The 20,273-nt window shown below is 39.3% G+C and overlaps 1 protein-coding gene across 1 annotated transcript in view; it reads left to right on the top strand.

Moving 5' to 3' along the window:
* The window catches only part of MMS22L (MMS22 like, DNA repair protein), a 94,189-nt gene that overhangs the window by 5,206 nt on the left and 68,710 nt on the right, over positions 1 to 20,273 (top strand). Inside the window, exons 3-9 of the mRNA XM_032215268.1 lie at positions 1,570 to 1,695; positions 2,626 to 2,678; positions 10,031 to 10,118; positions 10,203 to 10,377; positions 11,873 to 11,966; positions 16,533 to 16,663; positions 18,725 to 18,838. Coding sequence (XP_032071159.1) covers positions 1,570 to 1,695; positions 2,626 to 2,678; positions 10,031 to 10,118; positions 10,203 to 10,377; positions 11,873 to 11,966; positions 16,533 to 16,663; positions 18,725 to 18,838 — 781 coding nt within the window. The remainder of the gene's footprint in view (positions 1 to 1,569; positions 1,696 to 2,625; positions 2,679 to 10,030; positions 10,119 to 10,202; positions 10,378 to 11,872; positions 11,967 to 16,532; positions 16,664 to 18,724; positions 18,839 to 20,273) is intronic.

Below are 20,273 nucleotides of genomic sequence, written 5' to 3'. Positions count from 1 at the left end.
CTTCCCCCAAGTAATGTCATGCAATTTGAATTTAAATTAAGAGATCCTTCTCTATGGGACTAACAAAGTGGTGGTACTTGATTAGATATTTTTCGTATCAGTATTTGGAACCCATGAGACAACACTACTAGCAGGAAAGGGGAGGAGAGTACAATATTTTCCCCATTCCCAACTTGAATGTTGTGTTCAGTTGTTTGTGCTATTCTGGATTACATGAGTGCTTTTGTTTGTGTTTGTGTACCTTATCTATGTTAGGCTGTTTTTTGACTGGTTTTATGAAAACGAATCACTACCGAAAGCTAGTTTATTGATGTATAAAAGTGATCATGCAATAACAAGAAATGAGAATTGCAGTAAAATACAGAAAATAACCAAAGTGCTTTAAATACAGTTATCAACTATGCAGTCAGGTGTGCTAGGCTGTAGAATTGTGATCTCCCGTAACGAATCCAGAAAGAGTACTGTGAGACATACGACATGATCTAAAAACATCAGATTCCCTGACCCACTTCCTAACATCCCTATGCATTTCATATTAAAAATTTGATTATACAGCACTGCAAACCTAATCATTTATGGGGTACATGAAGCAATTCAAGCAGCAAATAAATAGTTACATTTCGATTAGATTTTTAATATAGTACACAGTTTATTATTATTTTTATTTTATTTTTATTATTTTATTTATTAGTTTTGTAGGTTCCACCACAAAACCGCGGAGGACAAAATTGCGCTCGACGAAAGCGCGCATTTGACATCATCTAAGCGCGACGAAAACATCGCGCTGTGATCGAAAAATGTAAAAATAAAGCGAAAACCTTGCCCTAACCCCCCCAAACCTAACCCTTAACCTAACCCTAAATCTAACCCTAAACGTAACCCTTAACCTAACGCTAAACGTAACCCTAATGCTCTAAACCGAACCCTAACCCTTAACCTAACCCTAACCCTAAACCTAACCCTTACCTTTATGTGAATCGGCTTGCTTTAATTTTAATTTTATTTCAATTTTTAATTTTTTTCGTTGCGCTGTGATGACGTCAAATGCGCACTTTCGTTGAACGCGATTTTGTCCTCCGCGGTTTTGACGGGTCACGGTTTTGTATGCCGCCCACTCTCGGAAGACTTAGGGCGGCTTACAATAAAAAGGGAAGGGGGATATAAAAATAAAAACAACAGTTTAAAATTACAACAACATTCCTAACTTAGAATGGGGCTGGATAATTCAACAGCCCCAGGCCTGCCGGAACAGCCAGGTCTTAGTCGCTTTGTGGAAGGCCGGAAGGGTAGTAAGGGTCTGGATAAGTTTAGTTTTAAAGGGCCTTCTAAAATAAAGTGAATACGAAGACACACACCAGGGGACATATAACAATTACCTTGGTCACCAATGAGCAAGGTTATGATATATTAATAAAATACAAATTGAATAGATGTGTGCAACTTTCCAGTTGGGCTAATATTGGAATTAGTTGCAAAATGGAATCCCAGCTTACTAGGAGAGTGCCTAGTTAAAGAATACCTATGGATGTTGCTTAAGGAACTATAAACAATATTAACTTTGTTTCTTAGGAATTTACTGGGGCTGGATCCCTTTCCAATTGACTATGAAAAGGACATTGTGGAATTATTTGATTTTCAATGGGTTACTGAAATTGCTTTAGTTGAGTCTTGTACATTTCTCTTTGGATTATTGAGGTATGATATCTTTATTATCTTTATTACTTTATTAACTTTATTCATTAAAAATGAAACTCAGTCAACTGATCATTTAAAGATGTGTCACAAATACCATTGACTGGTGCTAATGGTTGATCCGGGTTGCTGCCAGCATCCTAGGTTTCAACCAAATATCTTCTTAAAATGTACAATGTTCCAAGTAGTGTAGTTTTTTGTAGTTCCACTGGTGTTATTGCAGGAAGCTGCAATTTCTTGATGTATTTTGTAAAATTCTTGAACATGGTACCAAGTGCCCTGATGACAATGGGTATCATTGTTACATGTTTCATCCCTAATCATGTAGTTATTTAACTATTATTAAATAATTACGTTGTTGTTGTTATTCCTGGAATATATCATTGGTTATTATATTGCTTCATATTTCTTAAAACCTACAATATTCTGTTCCAAATATTTGTTCTGAGGACTTTCACTAGCTATATTATTGAAGTGCATTGTACTGAACTATAATGGAAGCTCTTTATAAAAGAACCCCCTAATAAAGATTGAAGAACCCATCCACCTATGAAAAGATGCTTTACCCAGGCTGGCAAGCTTGTTGGCATGGATGATTTGCAGAGATAAATGTTTTTTTTTAAAAAGGAAGTCTAACAAATATAATGTATGCCTATAAACATGTGCTGCATTCATATATAGATATTAGAATTATTTATTGGCCAAGTATGATTGGATACACAGAGAATTTGTCTTTGGTGCATAAGATCTCAGTGTACATAAATGATATAAGTGATAAACCATGGTCATAGTCATCATAAATACACTCATCATGAATCATAAGATATTATGATCATAACATATGTCTATGTAGAGATACATGTATTGTTTGAATGCAGTATTTAGGTATATACTTTTGTTTACAATAACATCTTTTTCTTTTAATTCTAACAGACAATTTATATACAAATTAGAAAACCTTGCTCAATCAAGTTCAGCTGACTTTGGTAAATTTTAAAATATTTTTAATTTATATGTGCCTTACAACAATTTGTACAATAAAATTGTGTGTTTGTGTATGTACACAAAGATAAATACTTGGAGCCTATCAAAGACAGCCATACATGTACAGGTATATATGGATATACATTTAATATGGTAAGGCAGGGGTCCCCAACCCCTGGTCCACAGACCAGAACTGGGACGTGGTCTGTTGGGAACTGGGCCATGCAAGCAGCAGGTGAGCACACGAAGCTTCATTTGCGCATGCACGGCATCTAGGTTACACACGCAAAATCATACACCACCGCCAGTCCTTGGAGCCAGAAAGGTTGGGGACCACTTACAAAGTCATTGTTCTTGTAATAATTCTTAGACTGTTATGATAAAAAAGCTGGCAAATTCCATCCTATACAGATTCTGGCAATCCAGCAAAATATTTTTATCCCCCAAATGTGGGAGACACATTTTGATCCAGGAATTTTGAGTTGTTTTTAAGAAATTATTTTTCTGGATATATTTTTAGTTATACTGTTTTTAGCTTATTATTTGCTCTCTGTGTGAGTTATAATGCCTTAATGTTTCTTCTGGGACAGAAAGAGAGGAAGGAAAGCAAAAGAAATATTATCATCTTGATGCTGTGGTATATATAACCAATTTCACATCCCTATTTTTTTTAAAAACGAAAATCTTAAAAGCAATGCCGTTATCCAAATAATCTAATAGAAAATTTGACAGCTGATTTGATACTTCATGTTTTCAATATGCGGCAATGTGAGCAAAATGTTAGTCATTTAAATACAATTATACTTTTTGCTTGATAGATAAAGAGGTTGCCAGTTCCTTAAAATACATAGCATATTTTGAGTGGGCAGACATAAAGCAGAAGCTCCATAGATGCCTTTAAAGATACATACTACATTGATAGGCTCTGAAATGAATAGATTAAGAAGTTGTGATCCTTCAGATGTTGCTGAATTAAAATTCCCGTTAGGCTTCCACCAATATGGCTAATAGTGAAAGATAAAGAAAACTGTGGGCAATGGGCTCCCCAATCCTGACACAAAACTGTATTTAAACAGCTTCATCACAGCCATCAGAGAAAAATTCATTTGTATGTGTAGGTTATATATAGTGTTTAAGGAGCTGGTTTAGAAACCAGGAGATTGTGAGTTCTAGTTCTGCTTGGGGATGAAAAACTGGCTGGGTGACTTTGAACCAGTAACTCTCTTTAAGCCCAATTTACCTCACAGAGTTATTATTGTGGGGAAAATAGGAGGAGGAAAGAGTATTATGTATGCTCACCACCCTACTTAAAAAGTAATAAAGGCAGAATAGGTAGATGATGGATAGATAAATCATCTTTTCCCTCCTTCTGTGCCACCTGGTTGGATAGTAATACTCTCATGCATTCAAACTTCTCCTGTGCGCTGCTTGGAGAGTCCAAGCATGAGTTAATTCTGTCTAACTGCCCTGGACTGAATTGAAAGATCTTTAGCCACGCCTCCGCTGCTGACACCTCAGATTTTTTCAATTCAGTCTAGCCCAGTGGACGTGTTTCAAGTGGTTCCTTCTATTAATCCATATTTGGACTCTTCAACCTACCAGTTTTGGTCTTTTTCCTTATTGTTCCTTTACAGAGAGCAGTTCTGATGAGCTTTCTTTGCCTTCCTTATCATCAGTAGATTTGCTGACGTGTCCCAGGCTCTGCTCAGGCATGCACGGTCATCTGGGCGGCAAGGTGATGCGAGCAGCTTGTGGTGCCAGCACCTTCGCGATCGAGCCAGCTTCTAGCACAGTGGTCAGCAGTTCGGTTTGTGCGGCAGCCAGTGGCGTAACGACCCAGCAGTTCGCATCATTGTCTCGTTCCCAGCCTTTAGCACCAAACTTCGCCTTGAATTCTCACTGCAGGAGCTGAAAGATTGTGGCGGTCATTTTAAACTGCAATTCTCTTATGCTTTTCAGCGTGGTGGCTGTTTTTGCATAGCATTTAACATGGTGGCCATTTTAGACTGTGCCTTCAGTCTAAAGGGAAACTTTTGGGGGAGGCCTTGGACTCTCATTACAAATAAAAATAAAAAGAAGGTCATACCTTCTGTAACCAAGAAGGCGGAGCATAGAGGTTCCAGGTTGTTCAGGAAGCAGTCCTTCCGTGCTTCCGAACCATCGAATAGCACTAGACCATCCATATGCGCAGGGTTCCGATCAGTCCCAGGACCGTCAAACATTTCAGGATAGGGGCCACCAGCAGACATTTACCAAGCGGCCTTTTCGTGGTGAATCAGGCTCCAGACGGCTCCCATCGGAGGCTGCCCACAGCTGTTCCAGGACCGATGGGAGAAGACCACGTCAGACCAGTGGGTACTTAAAACGTTTTGACTGGGTCTGACCCTGGAATTTGTCACTCCTCCCCCCGCCACTTCATCCGCTGTCCCACCTCCTCCTCCCCAGACAAAAGATCCCTAATGGAGCAGGAGATTCAGCACCTTCGGGAAATAAGGGCCATAGAACCAGTGCCAGCAGTACAAGAGGGGTCAGGCTTCTACTCCATCCTGTTCCTTGTTTCAAAGAACTTGGGAGGGTAGAGGGGGATATTAGAGCTAAAGAAATTAAATTACCGTCTAGCGTACAAATGCTTCAAAATGCAGTCCCTCCAGTCAGTACTGGGCTGCATGAGACCAGGAGATCTGCTAACATCAATAGATCTCAGAGAAGCGTACCTCCACATCCCAGTTCGCAGGACTCACCACAGATTCCTGAGATTTTATTATGCAGGCCACCATTATCAATACAATGCTCTGCCATTTGGCCTGTCATCGGCCCCCAATATCTTTACAAAGGTCCTGGCAGCTGTACCAAAGCCAGCAACTCTCCGCCTTGATCCGTCCCTCACAAGGTTCAACTATCCCTGCAGTGGTGGCAGTCTCCTGCGTTATCCAAGGACAGTCTCTTCCGCAAGCCGGATCGTCTAACCATCACAACAGATGCCAGCCTATTCGGATGGGGAGCCCATCTCAACAATCAAGTTGCGCAGGGCAGGTGGTCCACCAGCGATCTCAAGCACAGCATAAACTGGCTGGAGCTAAAAGTGGCAAGACTAGCTCTTCTTCATTTTCAGTCAACCATTCAGGGCCACCATGTAATGCTTCTCACAGACAATGTAGCCACCAAGGCGCATGTTAACCACCAGGGAGGCACCTGATCCAAGTCGTTGATGGCAGAGACGGAGTACCTGGGGAAGTGGACGGGGAAACACCTGCCATCTCTTTTAGAGGAGCACATCTCCAGGGTAAGCAATGTCCAGGCTGACTGGCTGAGCAGGGCCATGATCGATCACTCGGAGTGGCACCTCCACCGGACCTCTTCCTCAAGATCACACAGAGGTTTGGCCGCCCGGCAGTCAACCTATTCGCCACCTCGGAGAACACACATTTCCCTTACTTCTTCTCCAGATTCAGATGCCCAAGAGCAGAAGGTGTCAATGCCCTTCTTTGCCATTGGCCACCCGGCCTACTCTACTCGTTTCCGCCATTGCCACTCCTTCCCAGGGTGATTCACAAGATCCTCATGGAACAAGCGGAGGTGCTTCTGGTAGCGCCGTTTTGGCCCAGATGGGCATGGTTTGCTGAGCTTGTCAGCCTCTCCATCGCCAAGCCATGGAGAATTCCTCCAGAAGGGGTCTCTCTCATCCAGGGGGCCCTATCCCATCCTGAGTTTCAGTGGCTCCAATTGGCCGTCTGGCACTTGAGAGGGACCTCCTAGAGAGGGACAGGCTCTCCACTAAGGTCATCCAAACCATTCAGGTGTCGCGTCGACCATCAGCTACCAGAATTTATGATGCCACCTGATCAGCCTTTGCAAAGTGGTGCATAGAAAACCAGATCAATCCTGCTTCTGCTTCCATACCGCAAATTTTGGACTTTTTGCAGGAGGTGTTGGACCAAGGATTGGCGGCTAACATGCTTCGTCACCAAGTTGAAGTGCTGTCCACTGTCCTGGTCTCTAGTGAACACCTCTCCCTGGTATGTCATCCCAGGGTCCACAATTTCCTGAAGAGCGCCACCAACCTGAGGCCCTCAGTCATCCATAGATACCCGACTTGGGAGTTGAACACTGTACTCAGGGCACTGATCAGTCCACCATTTGAGTCCCTCCGATCCTGTGACTTAAAACACCTGACTTTCAAAATGGCCTTTCTGACCGCTATCACCTCTGCACGTAGGATCTCGGAGATGGCAGCCCTGTCTGTCAGGGAGGACCTATGTCCCATACACCCAGACAGGATCATTCTCTATCTAAACCCCTCGTTCCTTCCTAAGGTCAATTCCTGGTTCCATCAGAGCCAGGAAGTCATCTTTCCAGACTTCTGTTTTCATCCGAGACATCCTAGGGAATGCAGATGGTACAAAGCTGATGTGCGCAGAGCCATTCACAAGTATATTAAGCATAAGGTGTCATTCAGGCAGTCGGAATCGTTCTTCATTTCATTCCAGCCTGCCACTATGGGATGTAAAGTCACCTCTGCCACCATCGGCCGATAGTTGTGCATCTGCATTGCCCTTGCTTATGAGTCCAGTCCAAGCAGGCACCGTGCCACATCATGGCCCACTCCACAAGGAGCGCCACATCCACAGCCGCCTGGGCAACCCAAGCGCCCATAGAAGAAATCTGCAGAGCGGCAACGTGGGCATCGCCATCTCAGTTTGTGCGAAATTACAAATTAGACAAGTTCGCATCGGCAGAAGCAGCTTTTGGGAAAAGAGTCCTTCAGGGTATCCATTCCGCTGGAGAGACCATTGACTCGGTTGTTCCAGGCCCTACTGACATTTAGCTTGGGTATGCCCCATGCTTGGACTCTCCAAGCAGCACACAGGAGAAGAAGCATTGGCTTACCTGAACGGTCTTCTCTGTGCACTGCGGGAGAGTCCAACCCTGCCCTAGGGTCTCACAGCTGCCAGCTTCATTGATGTGAACTGATTTCACTTGAACCTATGATGGACACAACTGACTTACGACTTATGTGAACTAATTTTGACTTGAACTTATGACAGACTCAAGGGAACCACTGCTGAACAGACTTACAGGTCCACACCCTCATCAAAAAAATCTGACATGCCATCAATGGAGATGTGGCTGAAGATCCTTCAATTCAGTCCAGGGTAGTCAGACAGAATTAACCCATGCTTGGACTTTCCTGCAGCGCACAGAGAAGACCATTCAGGTAAGCCCACCCTTCTTTCCCATGACCCACCATTGAGGAATTCTGGGCACAAAATGACTGAACTGCACAGTAGTCCAACAAAATTGGACACTGCCAGGTTGTGGAAAGGCTAATTTAATTTTTCATATTGGGCACTAAAACAAGCAAAATGAAAAGGCAGTTCTTTATTGGTTCCCAAAGCTTGGAAGGGATGGCTTAGCCCCAGTGTCTTCTTCTCCCGGAGTTGATCCACTTTGTATGTACAGTATGTGAAAATGTGCAAAGAAGCTATTTCCCCCTCTGCCTCTTGTCTTTTTCACTTCTGGCTTATAAAGCTTTTCCAGGAGTTGCATAATGGATAAGGTGGGTTTAACCATCTTGCCTTGCGAAAAGGGGGCTGCTTGGGTTCAGGCTCCCTGCCTTGGCCAAGTAAGGAGTATTGGGGAAAGGAAAAGCAGCAAGAACACGGGAGACCAAACTTGAACTCTTTGCACAAAATGTTCGCACAGATCCCTCAGATTAGGCCTCCTCGGAATTCCATCCACCGGCCAGTGTCGACTGGCGACTACCCGGAGGAGAGCCTTCTCTGTGGCTGCTCCGACCCTCTGGAACGAACTCCCCGTGGAGATTCGAACCCTCACCACCCTCCAGGCCTTCCACAAAGCCCTTAAAACTTGGCTGTTCCGACAGGCCTGGGGCTAAAGAACTGTTGCCCCCATCTCAAATTTGGTATGACTGTTGTGTTTTTAATCATGCATTGTTTTATGTTGTTTTAAATTCTTGTTTGTACCCCCCTTCCCTGGTTGAGTTGTAAGCCGCCCTGAGTCCCCTTCGGGGGAAAAGAGCAGCATATAAATAAAATAAAACTCAAACTCAAACCCAGGGGTGATCCGTGAAAATTGCTAGTGGCATGAGCCGTTGTTAAGGATGATTGCTTGACTGACATCTTCCCCTTCCCTCCAAATCCCCAATTTTTTCCTTCTCCCTTTGTTTTCCATTTTCCCTTTACCTGCCAAAGTGGTTCACCCATTGTGCTTTATTCCAGAAGGCTTTATTCCAGAAGGCTCCCTCAGCATTTAAGAGAAGAGAGATACTCTTTTTTTTCCTTTACCATTTGTACTCTTGTTAGGAAAACCTAGACCAGTGATGGCTAACCTTTTTATAAAGGCGTGCCAAAATTGTGTGTGTGTGTGCTGTCGTGCGTGCGTGCATGCCCAGGCTCACAATGGAATGAACCCCACCCATCCACCTGCGCATGCGCATGAACCCCCGTGCATATGCACAGCCGTGTGGGGGGGGGGGAGTTTTCACCCTCCCAGGCTCCGGAGGCTTTCCTAAGCCTGGAGAGGGTGAAAAACAGCATCCCTCCGGAAGGCCAAAAATGAACTGGCTGGCGCGCGCATGTGCACTGGAGCTGAAGGCTGCTGGCAAATATGGCTCTGCGTGTCACCTGTGGTTCGCCATCACGAACCTAGACTGTGGTGGACAATAGTCCAGATTTTGTTTCCATTGGGAAAACCTCAGTCTAGCCAGAATGGGAAGACGTTCAGGATGGGTTTCTAGCTTTGGCGCATGAACCCTTCAAAATATGCAAATTTGTTCACAGCATCCTAAGAGGTCTCAATTCACAGTTAAAACCCCTAGTTCATGAATTGGCTTATTCTTGTTAAACTGGTGTAGATGATTCAACTCAAAAGGTGAATTTTGGGGTACCCTTAATATACAATTATGATAATATGTGAGGATAAAGGTTTGTTCTTCAAGCTTGTGGGGTGGTTTCTGAACATTCTGTTACCAGACTAGTACCATCAGTGGAGTTTAGGAGATGTCAGTGTTCTTCTGTTTAAGGGCTTCAGGTGTGCTAAGTGAGGGTCTTGTGATTGACACCCCCCTACACATCTGAAGCCCTTATAAACAGAAGAACACTGACATCACCTAAACTCCACTGAAGATGTTATGTAGCCTGGTATAATAAAACGTTTGGAAACCAAACCACAAACTCGGAAAACAAATCTTCAACCTCCTGCTACACCCAAGCTACAGATGTTCGCCACTATTGCAATGATAATATGTATTATTGTTTACCCTTAATGTGAACATCAAGTAAAATTGTGTAGTGCACGAACTCCTTAAGAGCCCATCCTTAATTTCTAATTTCAGGTCAAGCTGCAAACTGTCACTTAGAAGCGCATAATACGAGACAAAAATGTGTTGAGTTCCTGCAATATGTTAAAGTTTTCATCTTCAGGTGAGATGTCAAGCATAAGTCCTGTTTCATCGATTCTGCATATTTTATGTTGTATGGTATTTATGTCTCCATGAATTTCTCCAGGTATTTGGAGCCACATGATACAGAAGATGAGTTGTTCCATCCATATGAGAAACAAGAAGCACAACTCCCTTCCTTGATTGTTGAAGAACTCTATTCTTTGACGCTGCATATTGGCCGCCTATGTGACCTCCCTGCTTGCATTCTAGAAGGAAATACCATTCTGCCTCAAGCAAAGGTTATCTGGGTTTTTTTCCCTTTATAAGTAATATTATCAAACATGAGGATTATGCAGAAATACAGAACATATTGTTTATAAATGTGGGGACATTGATAGGGAATGCTATAAGACATGGCACAAAGTCACTACCATTATCAAGTGATGAACTAAGAGGTGATATTACTAGGGCTCATCTCTTGGCATAGATATAGAAGATCTCTAACTTGTAGGCCAGCCCCTAGGAGGTTTCTCATCTAGCCTCTTGAACTTTCTTCAAGTTGTGTCTTTCTTCCCCATTAATTCTGAATTTGGGGAAGATTTTGTCTCCCGTATGCACGTGTGTGAGATACTGTACATTAGGACGTCTGCCTTCTAGAATACATGTGTCTTTAGGAATGGGTCGATGGGGGGAGGGAGGGGTTAATGTCTCTGCTCATTATTTTCATTCAGTTACCAAATATCCAATCCAAATTCAGTTTGCCCTTTGTTTCTTCCCCTCCACTATTTTAGGAAATTTTTCACAAGTTTCTCTGTGGCTAGTAAATTGGAGAATCCTACTTCCATAGAACAGTGTACTCGATTTGTATAAAAGCACCAAAAGTACTTCGTATCCCCACACTTTCCCTAAACTCAGAAGAGTTTAATTGCCCATTATTGTTTCCAAAAGCAAGATGTTCTTTTAGTATATTAAATCATTGCTATCGGATAAATACCATGTTTCCCCGAAAATATGATAGTGTCTTATTTTCTTTTGACCCCCGAAATAAGCGCTTGGCCTTATTTTCGGGAAGGTCTTTTTATTTTTGAGGTGCAAGAGCGCTGCTGTATTGCAATATTTTTGTGGAGGGCTTATTTTCGGGGGAGGGCTTAGTTTAGCGCATGCGCTCAAAAGCCCAATTGAGTTTATTATCCAGGGAGGGCTTATTTTGGGGAAAACAGGGTATGAAATTCAGAATATTATAGTTTATATGTATGCTGAGATAAAAATGAAAAACATTCCTGAGGGTAAAAAGGAGATAAAAATATACTACATATAGGAAGTCTCATTTATCAACTGCCTTGTTTAGTGACTGCTATTTCAATGGTGTTGAAAATGTAACTTGAGCTTCACAGGTCTATAAAGCAAATGAAACAGAAGTAAGATTGTAAGCATAGTTGCAGTTTCGCTTACGGATCTCTTTGCTACCATGTTGCCAGTCCCAGTTGTTACTAAATGAGGACTACTTCTAGTGGTCCTATAATTTTTAAATGACTGGATACCTATTTACACTAGTAATAACAGGGCCTTATAGTTTTTGTTATTAATTGTCTTTTCTCTGTTGAGTTCTGTTAAAAGTGACAATATTTAGCATCATTTTAATAATATTACAGGTACCCTCCTACATTAATTATCAGTCTGGTTCCAGCCCATGGAAGGCCAGTTCATTTTCAAATCCTTATAAGTCACAGTGTATTCTGTATATATAAATTAAAATATAACATATAGTATTTTTCTTGGATATTTTTAACATAGTTATTTCCTCCATCATGGCACTTGCTGCATCTGTACATAGACATTCACTGGTCAGTATTGGAAATCCTCCATCTTCTTGGTGAAAAAATGCGAAGTGAGTCACTTTGTTTCTATCTTTTGTGTTATTTGTATTTTGGGATTTGGAAGGATAAATAAAATACAAGCAAATAATTGCTAAAACAATAGTCTCAAGGAGAGCTCATATTCTGTAGTCTTCATAAACAAGTGTATTTAATATTATGAAATGTGAAGATCCCAGCAGTCGTTAACCAAGGATCCTACATGATCCAAACTATTCCTTCTTTGGTCCCTCCCAGCCCCAAGCTGTGTTGCCTTCTTTTCAACTCATCCATCTGCCTATATCTCCCCATTGCTTCCCTTCTGGCCACCTTACACTCCACTGCCTCTGCCAACACTGACTTGGTCCAACACAATCTGCTTTCCAAAACCTCTCCAATAGGCTATGCACAATTTGGACAAGAGGTCAACATGGCCTTGGAAAGAAGCCTGGCACAGTCAGCAGCTGCCTAAGAAAGGGGTTAGTTGTTATCTCAACGGTGGCAGGAAAAAGACAGTAAAGGTTATCTTGGGGTGTAAGATTGACAGGGCCGGCAGAAGGGGGGGGATAGGTGGATGGAAGTTCCTGTGGTCATAAATGCTGAAGGTGCCCAAATTTTGATTTTGGAGATGCTGCAACAGTTATACCAGAGGTGGGTTGCTCCCAGTTTGCACCAGTTCAAGCGAACCGGTAGTGGAAATTGTGACTAGGTCGTCGAACCAGTAGGGAAGGCAGGCTTGCCACGCCCCTGAACTGGTTCCCCAGTTACCGCGGCATGGCTTTTTTGTCATTTTCAATGTTCTGCGCATGCACAGATCTATTTACAGGCAACTGCACATGTGAGTGAAGTGACTGCATGCACGCAAATCTCTAATGCACTGAACCGGCAGTAACACTGGCAGAAAACACACTCCTGGGCTATACATTTAGGGACTATGTATAACCACCAATCATTCAGTGTCCCTGAACGATTTAGGGACAATTTAGTCTCTGAAAAAATGTTCATAACTCAAGGATTGTACAATTTTCAATAATAACATTAAGCTTAGTTTTAATTAGTGAGTTCTGGCTCTTAACTCAGAGATGGCAGTATTTGCTCTGCTATGATACCTCCTTAAATGTAGGACAGGGTGGACAAACACAAGAAAAGTGTTTTGCAATCAGCGAAAGGAAGGGGAGAAATTGTGGGTTGCATTATTGATATCGGGCATCTTCATCCTTTACTATCTCTACATGCTGACATTCTTACATCAATTTTCATATTTTAAATGTGGTACTTCCATTACCTCTGGGATTTTGGTTGGTAGCAGGTGGATCTATTAAGATTCTTAAACCAGGACTTCATGGTCCAGGTTTTAACAAGTTGACATTAAAATTAAAAATTCAATTTTTTAGATATAATGAGAAACACTCATTTAAGTATACTAGGATTACAACAGTTTGATCAGTTCGTTTACTTTTGCTTGCAAAAATGGGGATTTTAAATGCTTGCATTTATTCATGTACAGTTTCAATTTTTGCAGCTGTTCATTTGCCCACAGCTCTATTAAGACCTAAGCTTACCCAATGGTTGTTAAGACTATTTAGTAACAAATGAATTTAAGATTCATGGAGGTGCACTAAAAATATTTCCAAGTAATTCACCAAGAAATAAAAGAGAAACTGAAATATGGAAAGAGATTGTGCTTCCTGTTACTTTTTGCTATTTATGGGGAGAGTCCAAACATGTTTTTAAACTATGGAAGCTAAATAAAACAGAAAAGATCAGATTACCGTTTTATGTGGTTATCTGGTAATTGGGAAGATCAGTCTTCGTCATCCTGGGACCTGTCAGAATATGATAAACTTGATTTCCTGGTATTCTAAATTAGGTAAATGGCAATGAATTATGGAGACTGAAGTCTGATATTATGTTGAAATCCAGACAATATTCTGTAGGAACCAGTTAGGGATTCCTAAAATAGGTTATTTCTACTTCATTTCTTTTAACTATAATCTTTTAGTCCTCAAATTATAAATTATAAACACCCTTAATGAGACAGATTCATCTGTGCAGCACCATTTTTTTTAAATCAATGAATAACTCAACTGATTTATATAATTTCATAGCAAAACTTCAATTATAAATCAATTAAAAGATCAATGCATCTATCCATTTATTATTTGTCCTATTGATTTAAAATCAATAAACACTGTCCTTTTGATTTTAATGGCATTTTTAACTTAATTCTTTACAAATAAATTCTGTTTTGATTGTATTTTGAGAGGGTGAAAAGATTGCACACTCAACAGTCTGTGAATGTTACAGCACAATTCTAAATTTAACAGTTATCTTTATCTTTATTAATGAAGTTATAAAAATATTTTGAAGGCACATGGTGTAATGTGTTCTCAAATGTGATTATGCTGCAGTATTTTTAAAATTATTCATGCAAATTCTCTTAGAATATTCAGAAAAATAAAATGTTTAGAATTACGCATATTCTAAATGCATTGTAGTGTCAAAAATGGCTATTCCGAGAGATCTTGGTTACTCTAGCCAATGAAGCGTAAAGATATACTCAGATTTTTTTTAAAAAAAAATTCTTGATTGACAACTTCATTTTAAAAGGATCAGTGGTAACCAGACATCATTCAGCACTGATGTAGAGTACTGTCAATCTTAGCTGCTGAATGATAGATGAATGCCACTTATTTCTAACTTCTCTATACCTCCCTCTACTTCCACAAGTTTATTTAATAATTGATAAAAAGGTATGAATTAAGTGACAACAAGGCACCCTATTCACATTTACTCAATATATGTTCTGTGTACTCAGACTAATTTCCCCATAATATTTATTCTTGGAGTTGCACAAGACACTGAAGATCACACACCATACTAGGAAATGTTTGTTCAGATTCACTGTGAGAGCTAATTTAACACATGGCTGAAGGAGAAAATGTGGGTACTTTCAACATTATATCCATCTGTATTATGTTTTACAATGGTTAATCCTACCGTGTTCCCCCCAAAAATAAGACAGGGTCTTATTTTCTTTTGACCCCCCCAAAATAAGCACTTGGCCTTTTAGGGAGGTCTTATTATTTTTGAGGTGCAGGAGGCAGCAAGCATGGTCACCTCATGACTGCTACTATTTTTGCAATATTTTTGGGGAGGGCTTATTTTAGCGCATGCGCTCAAAAGCCTGATTGGGCTTATTATCCGGTGAGGTCTTATTTTCTACCCTGTGTAGATTGTGTACCTTGTACATTATTTAACAATAAGAATTTAGAGTTTGCAATTAAAGCTAGTGTGGGGTCCTTTTGGTCTGAGGAGCTGTTTACGCGGCCATGCCTTCCTTCCATATATTGCTTTCATTCCCCCTTCTAAATTTTAGAGTGTCCTTTCAGCAGTCAGAGAGAAAAGGGAACAAAGAGCAGCCTTAGAAACAGCAATGTTGGGAAAATTGTTGTTGTTGTTGTGCCATATCCGTTGATCGAACGTTGGTGATCATGTTGGTGATCCTATTTTTGTCAACAGCTGCATGAAAAAGTGCTGCTGAGTTTTGTCCAAACCAGTCCCTTAGGTTTTGAAGCCATGCTGTTCTTCTTCTGCCTGGACCTCGTTTGCCTTCAATTTTCCCTGGAGAATTAAGTTAAGGATGCCGTATTTTTCTGGGTGTTTGCATCACATGTCCAAAATATTCTAACTTTCGCTTTTTAATGGCTTTGATGATTTCTTTGATGGTTTATTCTTCTTTGATGATTTCAAACCATCTCCAGATGTAATTCTCCTATCTCCCAAGCTCCCTTCCCCTACACATACATACAGTGGTGCTTTCTCAATAATGCTTTCCTTCTATTCAGTCCTAATTGAACATTAATAGCCAATGGCATTCCTGTTCCTTTCCCTATTCCTGAACAATCTCCAAATGTAAACAGCATTTTCACAGAGGCCATTTGAAGCATGCACTGATGGAAGAGAAAGTAGAGTAAAGGAATTCCTATGTGTTGCGATAGTAATTTTGGATCAAAGTTAATTATGCTTAGAAGAAACTAACGAAGCTACGGTAATGGAATCAGCATTAATTTCATCATGACCAATTTAATCTATAAAGCTTCCTGTATAGATAAGTATGATATGTAATATTTTTTTAACTTTTTCTTTGGAAGCAGGGAGGAAATGGCTTGCAATTAAATATTTTGAATGGCTCTACAAGAATCTATATCTAAAACAGGATATAAAACCCTGTTACTGAACCAGCACTGGTCATTTTCATCCTGCTGCAAAGATAGTGATTTCAACTTTTTATTTCATTTATTTGTTTGTTTTTATTTTTATTTTATTATTTTTTAATTAACTTGAGGTGGTGAGCATTCTATTTTCCCCACAACAATGTGAGGTGTATTATAAGTGAGTTCACTACTTGGGCTGAGAGAGAGTGACTGGTCCAAGATCAGCCATAAATGATAAATCAAATGATTCAAATTTTCTGTATGATAAATTAAGAAAATGAATGACTATAGGTTTGGTTTGTAGTTGTTTGTTTTTGCACTGAAAACATATTTCTGTTTCTACATTCATTAATTTGATTTTCTAATTTCATTTGTATTTTCTAGGGCAAACCATATATGCTCACAGATTTACAAATTTAACTGGAGAAAATCTAACCAATATCAGTTTGTTTGAAGATCACTGTGGCAATCTCTTATATGATCTGATAAGTTTGTCAGTTAAGAGGTATTCAAAGGTATTGCAATTTTATTCAATATGATGGTAATATTGCCTAAATTTCTGAGACAGAAGAAATGTCTCTATTAATATATATTAAAACAGTATTTCCAAGATAAATTCATCAGTGCTTTTGGTTAATTCACCTGTGTGAGGTGGTTAAATGAAAATGCAGCTTGAAAAGTGCCTTTGTCCAGAAATGAAGTCTGTGAACTCTAAAAGTGAGTGATATCTTTGGCAAGTGGAAAACTGCAGATATTCCTGTTTTTCTATGGCCCTAATGCTCTAGAGAGATCAACAGTGTTTAGACTGTGACAGGAAACAAAAGAGCTGGTTATAGCTGGTTGTTATATCCATTTATCTCCTAAATTTAGTTGTACATTTGTTAGAAAATGGGGGGGCATGCCCCCCCACACACATACAAACACACACACACACACAATTTTTAGTATTCTACTTTGAAGAAAAAAAAAGAAACGGTTTGTTTGATAAATCATTCTTGTTTCCCCTTCCAAAGTTCCCAAGTGCAAAATAAATTATTCAGCTAATTAATTCTAAACTATCAAATAGGTTACGGTAGTCTTAAATTGGATAAAGGGCAAATCTACGTGACATGTAAAAAGTAAGTATTTATTTTCCAAACGTAATGCAAAATGGAGTGAAACTTTTTAAATCTTAAAAGGGGAGTGGTATTCTGTCGCTATATGTGACTACAATACCACCTGCTGGTACATCAAGGTATAACTCATTTGATTAAAGATGGCAGACTAACAATTCAGGAAATATTGCATTGCTTCCGAACAATGTAGTGTTTTTATTCCATCATGTATGGCAGTAAACATATGCATTTGTAGGTTCTATCATAAAAATTAGTGTTGAATAATTTGAAAATATTGGTTTATTTACCAATAACATAGTTTTATCATATTTCAGGAATAGAGAGTTCACAAAGTGAATGCTGCAGAAATTTCTTAAGAACTATTTATGCAGTCTACGGCTTTATTTTTTTTCCCTTTCATGCTAATACGGTGGGGAATAGAAAATGAAGTTGTTTCTTGTGTGCCCCTTTTATTTGAATTATTCTAAAATCCATGTTGGTTTTCTGCATGGTATAGAGTATAATAAGTAGATGTGTGACTATTACTAAGGTTTTAACTATAATGTCAGCCATCCTGAATTGTAGCTTTTAATATCTGATAGGTAATTTTAAATAACCACAGTACTTAAGAACAAGCTCTGTTGAATTCAGCAAAGTGGATACTAAGAAAATATAGAGAGGATAAGGCATAGATTTAGTGAACTAGTTTTAAAAGCATTTCTCCAGAATGTATATGAATGTTAAACAAATTTGCTTATGCATTATTTAATAATGGTCAATGTGGCACTTGAAATTTCAAACATAACCAGATTATTTAAATGTGATTTTTAAAGTAGGCCATTCTTCCAAAAATTGCTTTCGAGAGTCATGAGGGTTTCTAGAATGGAATAGGAAGAAGGAAGTCACCAAAATTACCTTTTCTAAGTCTTAACAGTAGGACAGTCTCAATAATTTTTCACCAATAAGGAAGTGATCAATGTGTATGAATTGTATTGAGTTGAACACTCCTTAAACATTTTCTTAGTATTAGGCACATAAATAATTCCTTGTGGTTTTTGACAAATCTAAATAAGTCTCTCTCTCTCTCTCTCCTCCTCTCTCCTCTCTCTCTCTCTCTCTCTCTCTCTCTCTCTCTCTCTCCTCTCTCTCTCTCTCTCTCTCTTTTTCTCTAACATACACATCTATTCATTTTCTTCCTTAAAAGGAGTCACTTCTGAAAAAATTGCAATAAGCGAAGAAATTATAACACCACAAAGATAATGCACAGTCTCTAAATTTGGATTTCAAGCACATGCATACAAAGATCTGGCAGCTTTTTTTTCAAAAAGGAAGACAAATTTTATATTACTTGCTGGATGGCTTAATATTTTTATATTTACACTTTATTTCAGTGATATTTTTCAACTGCTTCCTCCATCTCTGAAGTTTGTTCAGGTATAAATGCTTTTTGCCTTCTCTGAGTTAAAATGTTATTTGTTGCAGGTTAGGCTCTCCGAAGCTCTTATTACTCACCACTATACGTGTACCTGTATAAAAGAGCTGTGGGTTCTGCTTATTCATCTGCTCAACCACAGAAATAAAGCATCTCTTACAGAGGTAGGAATTGTTACATTCCCAGCATGAATACATTTCATGAAACATTGCATTGGAAACCTGCAGAAATTCATTGTTTGACAAATATATCAAACGGTTTTATCTACCCCATAGGCAAACTTATATCAAAGGTGTTGTTCCCCCCCCCCCCTATAAACCTTAAAGAAATTTATGTTAGTTGACCAGCACAGTCAAATAATTTTCAGCATGGTATTGCTGGATATTATCAGACCAGGAATAAGGCAACCATCCATTCAGACTTAGTTGGGGAATCATTAGCACTGTAGTAGCTTAAAGAATCAATAGCACAATAAGTGATTCTTTCCATCACTAAGAATTTATAGTTAAAATTTCTGGTATTTGGCCCTGGGGAGGTTAGTCTTAAATTAATACTGCATGTCCAGATAATAGTCAAAGGTTCTTCATAGGCTCTATCTTCTCTTCATGTGTGTTGAAAACTTCACTATTCTAAACTGATTTACATTGTAGCTCATAGAACTTCTGCTTTACTAACAGTACATATATTTGGAATGAAGGCGAATATATGTGTCCCAGGATAATGTTGTAGGATCCAATCTGGGTCGGTCACCAGGACCAGAAGAATTGAATTGAATTGAATTGAATTGAATCTCAGTGTACATACAAGCAATAAGTGATAAACCATTATCATAGTCGTCATAAAAATACATTCATCATAAATCATAAGGTACAATACTTAGTGATAGTCATAAACAATCAACATAAATCATAGCAGGATACTAAATAAACAATATAAATCATAAGATACAAGCAACAAAAGATTGAATAGTCTTCCAAGCTTTCAGATTCGTGCTGGAGCCCATCCTTAGGGAATGTCTCTCTAGCAGAGTGTGACCGACCCAAATTGGATCCTACCTACATTTGGAAATGGTTATTGATTACATTAAAAGGAGTGGCAAGGTATTGTATTGTTACATTATTTTACTTTTATTTATTGTTTTTACTTACTTTTGGTGGGTCCATGATCTTATTACTATAAAGAACAAAAGCAAATGTTGGCTGTAATAATCTAGAATCCTGGTAGAATTGATTTTTTTTTAATTGAACAATTTGCCTGAGTGCAAGTACCGTAATCACAAAACACAAACTTGGAGAATCCTGAAACCTGTCTTTATTTCCACCAAATAATAGCAAATTATTGCTCTCATCTAGTTTGTCCTTCTCTTGATTATACTGAAAATAGGCCCTGTCCTTTATATAATCTAAAGATGGTCTCTTAAACTATATAGTTACAATCTGAAGTTTATATCTAAAATAGCTGGAAAGCACCAGGTTGCCTATCTCTACCTTAGTTGCATAATTTGGATTTTAAATATAAAGGTTTGTTCAGAAATTGTTGATTGAGATGTGGCTGAACTTGATTTGATTCTTTTATTTATTCAGGTTTTTTGCCTCTTAC

This window comes from Thamnophis elegans, chromosome 4 (assembly GCF_009769535.1).
Source record: "Thamnophis elegans isolate rThaEle1 chromosome 4, rThaEle1.pri, whole genome shotgun sequence".
NCBI classification, from domain to species: domain Eukaryota; kingdom Metazoa; phylum Chordata; class Lepidosauria; order Squamata; family Colubridae; genus Thamnophis; species Thamnophis elegans.
This window is presented reverse-complemented; position numbering and strand designations above follow the sequence as displayed.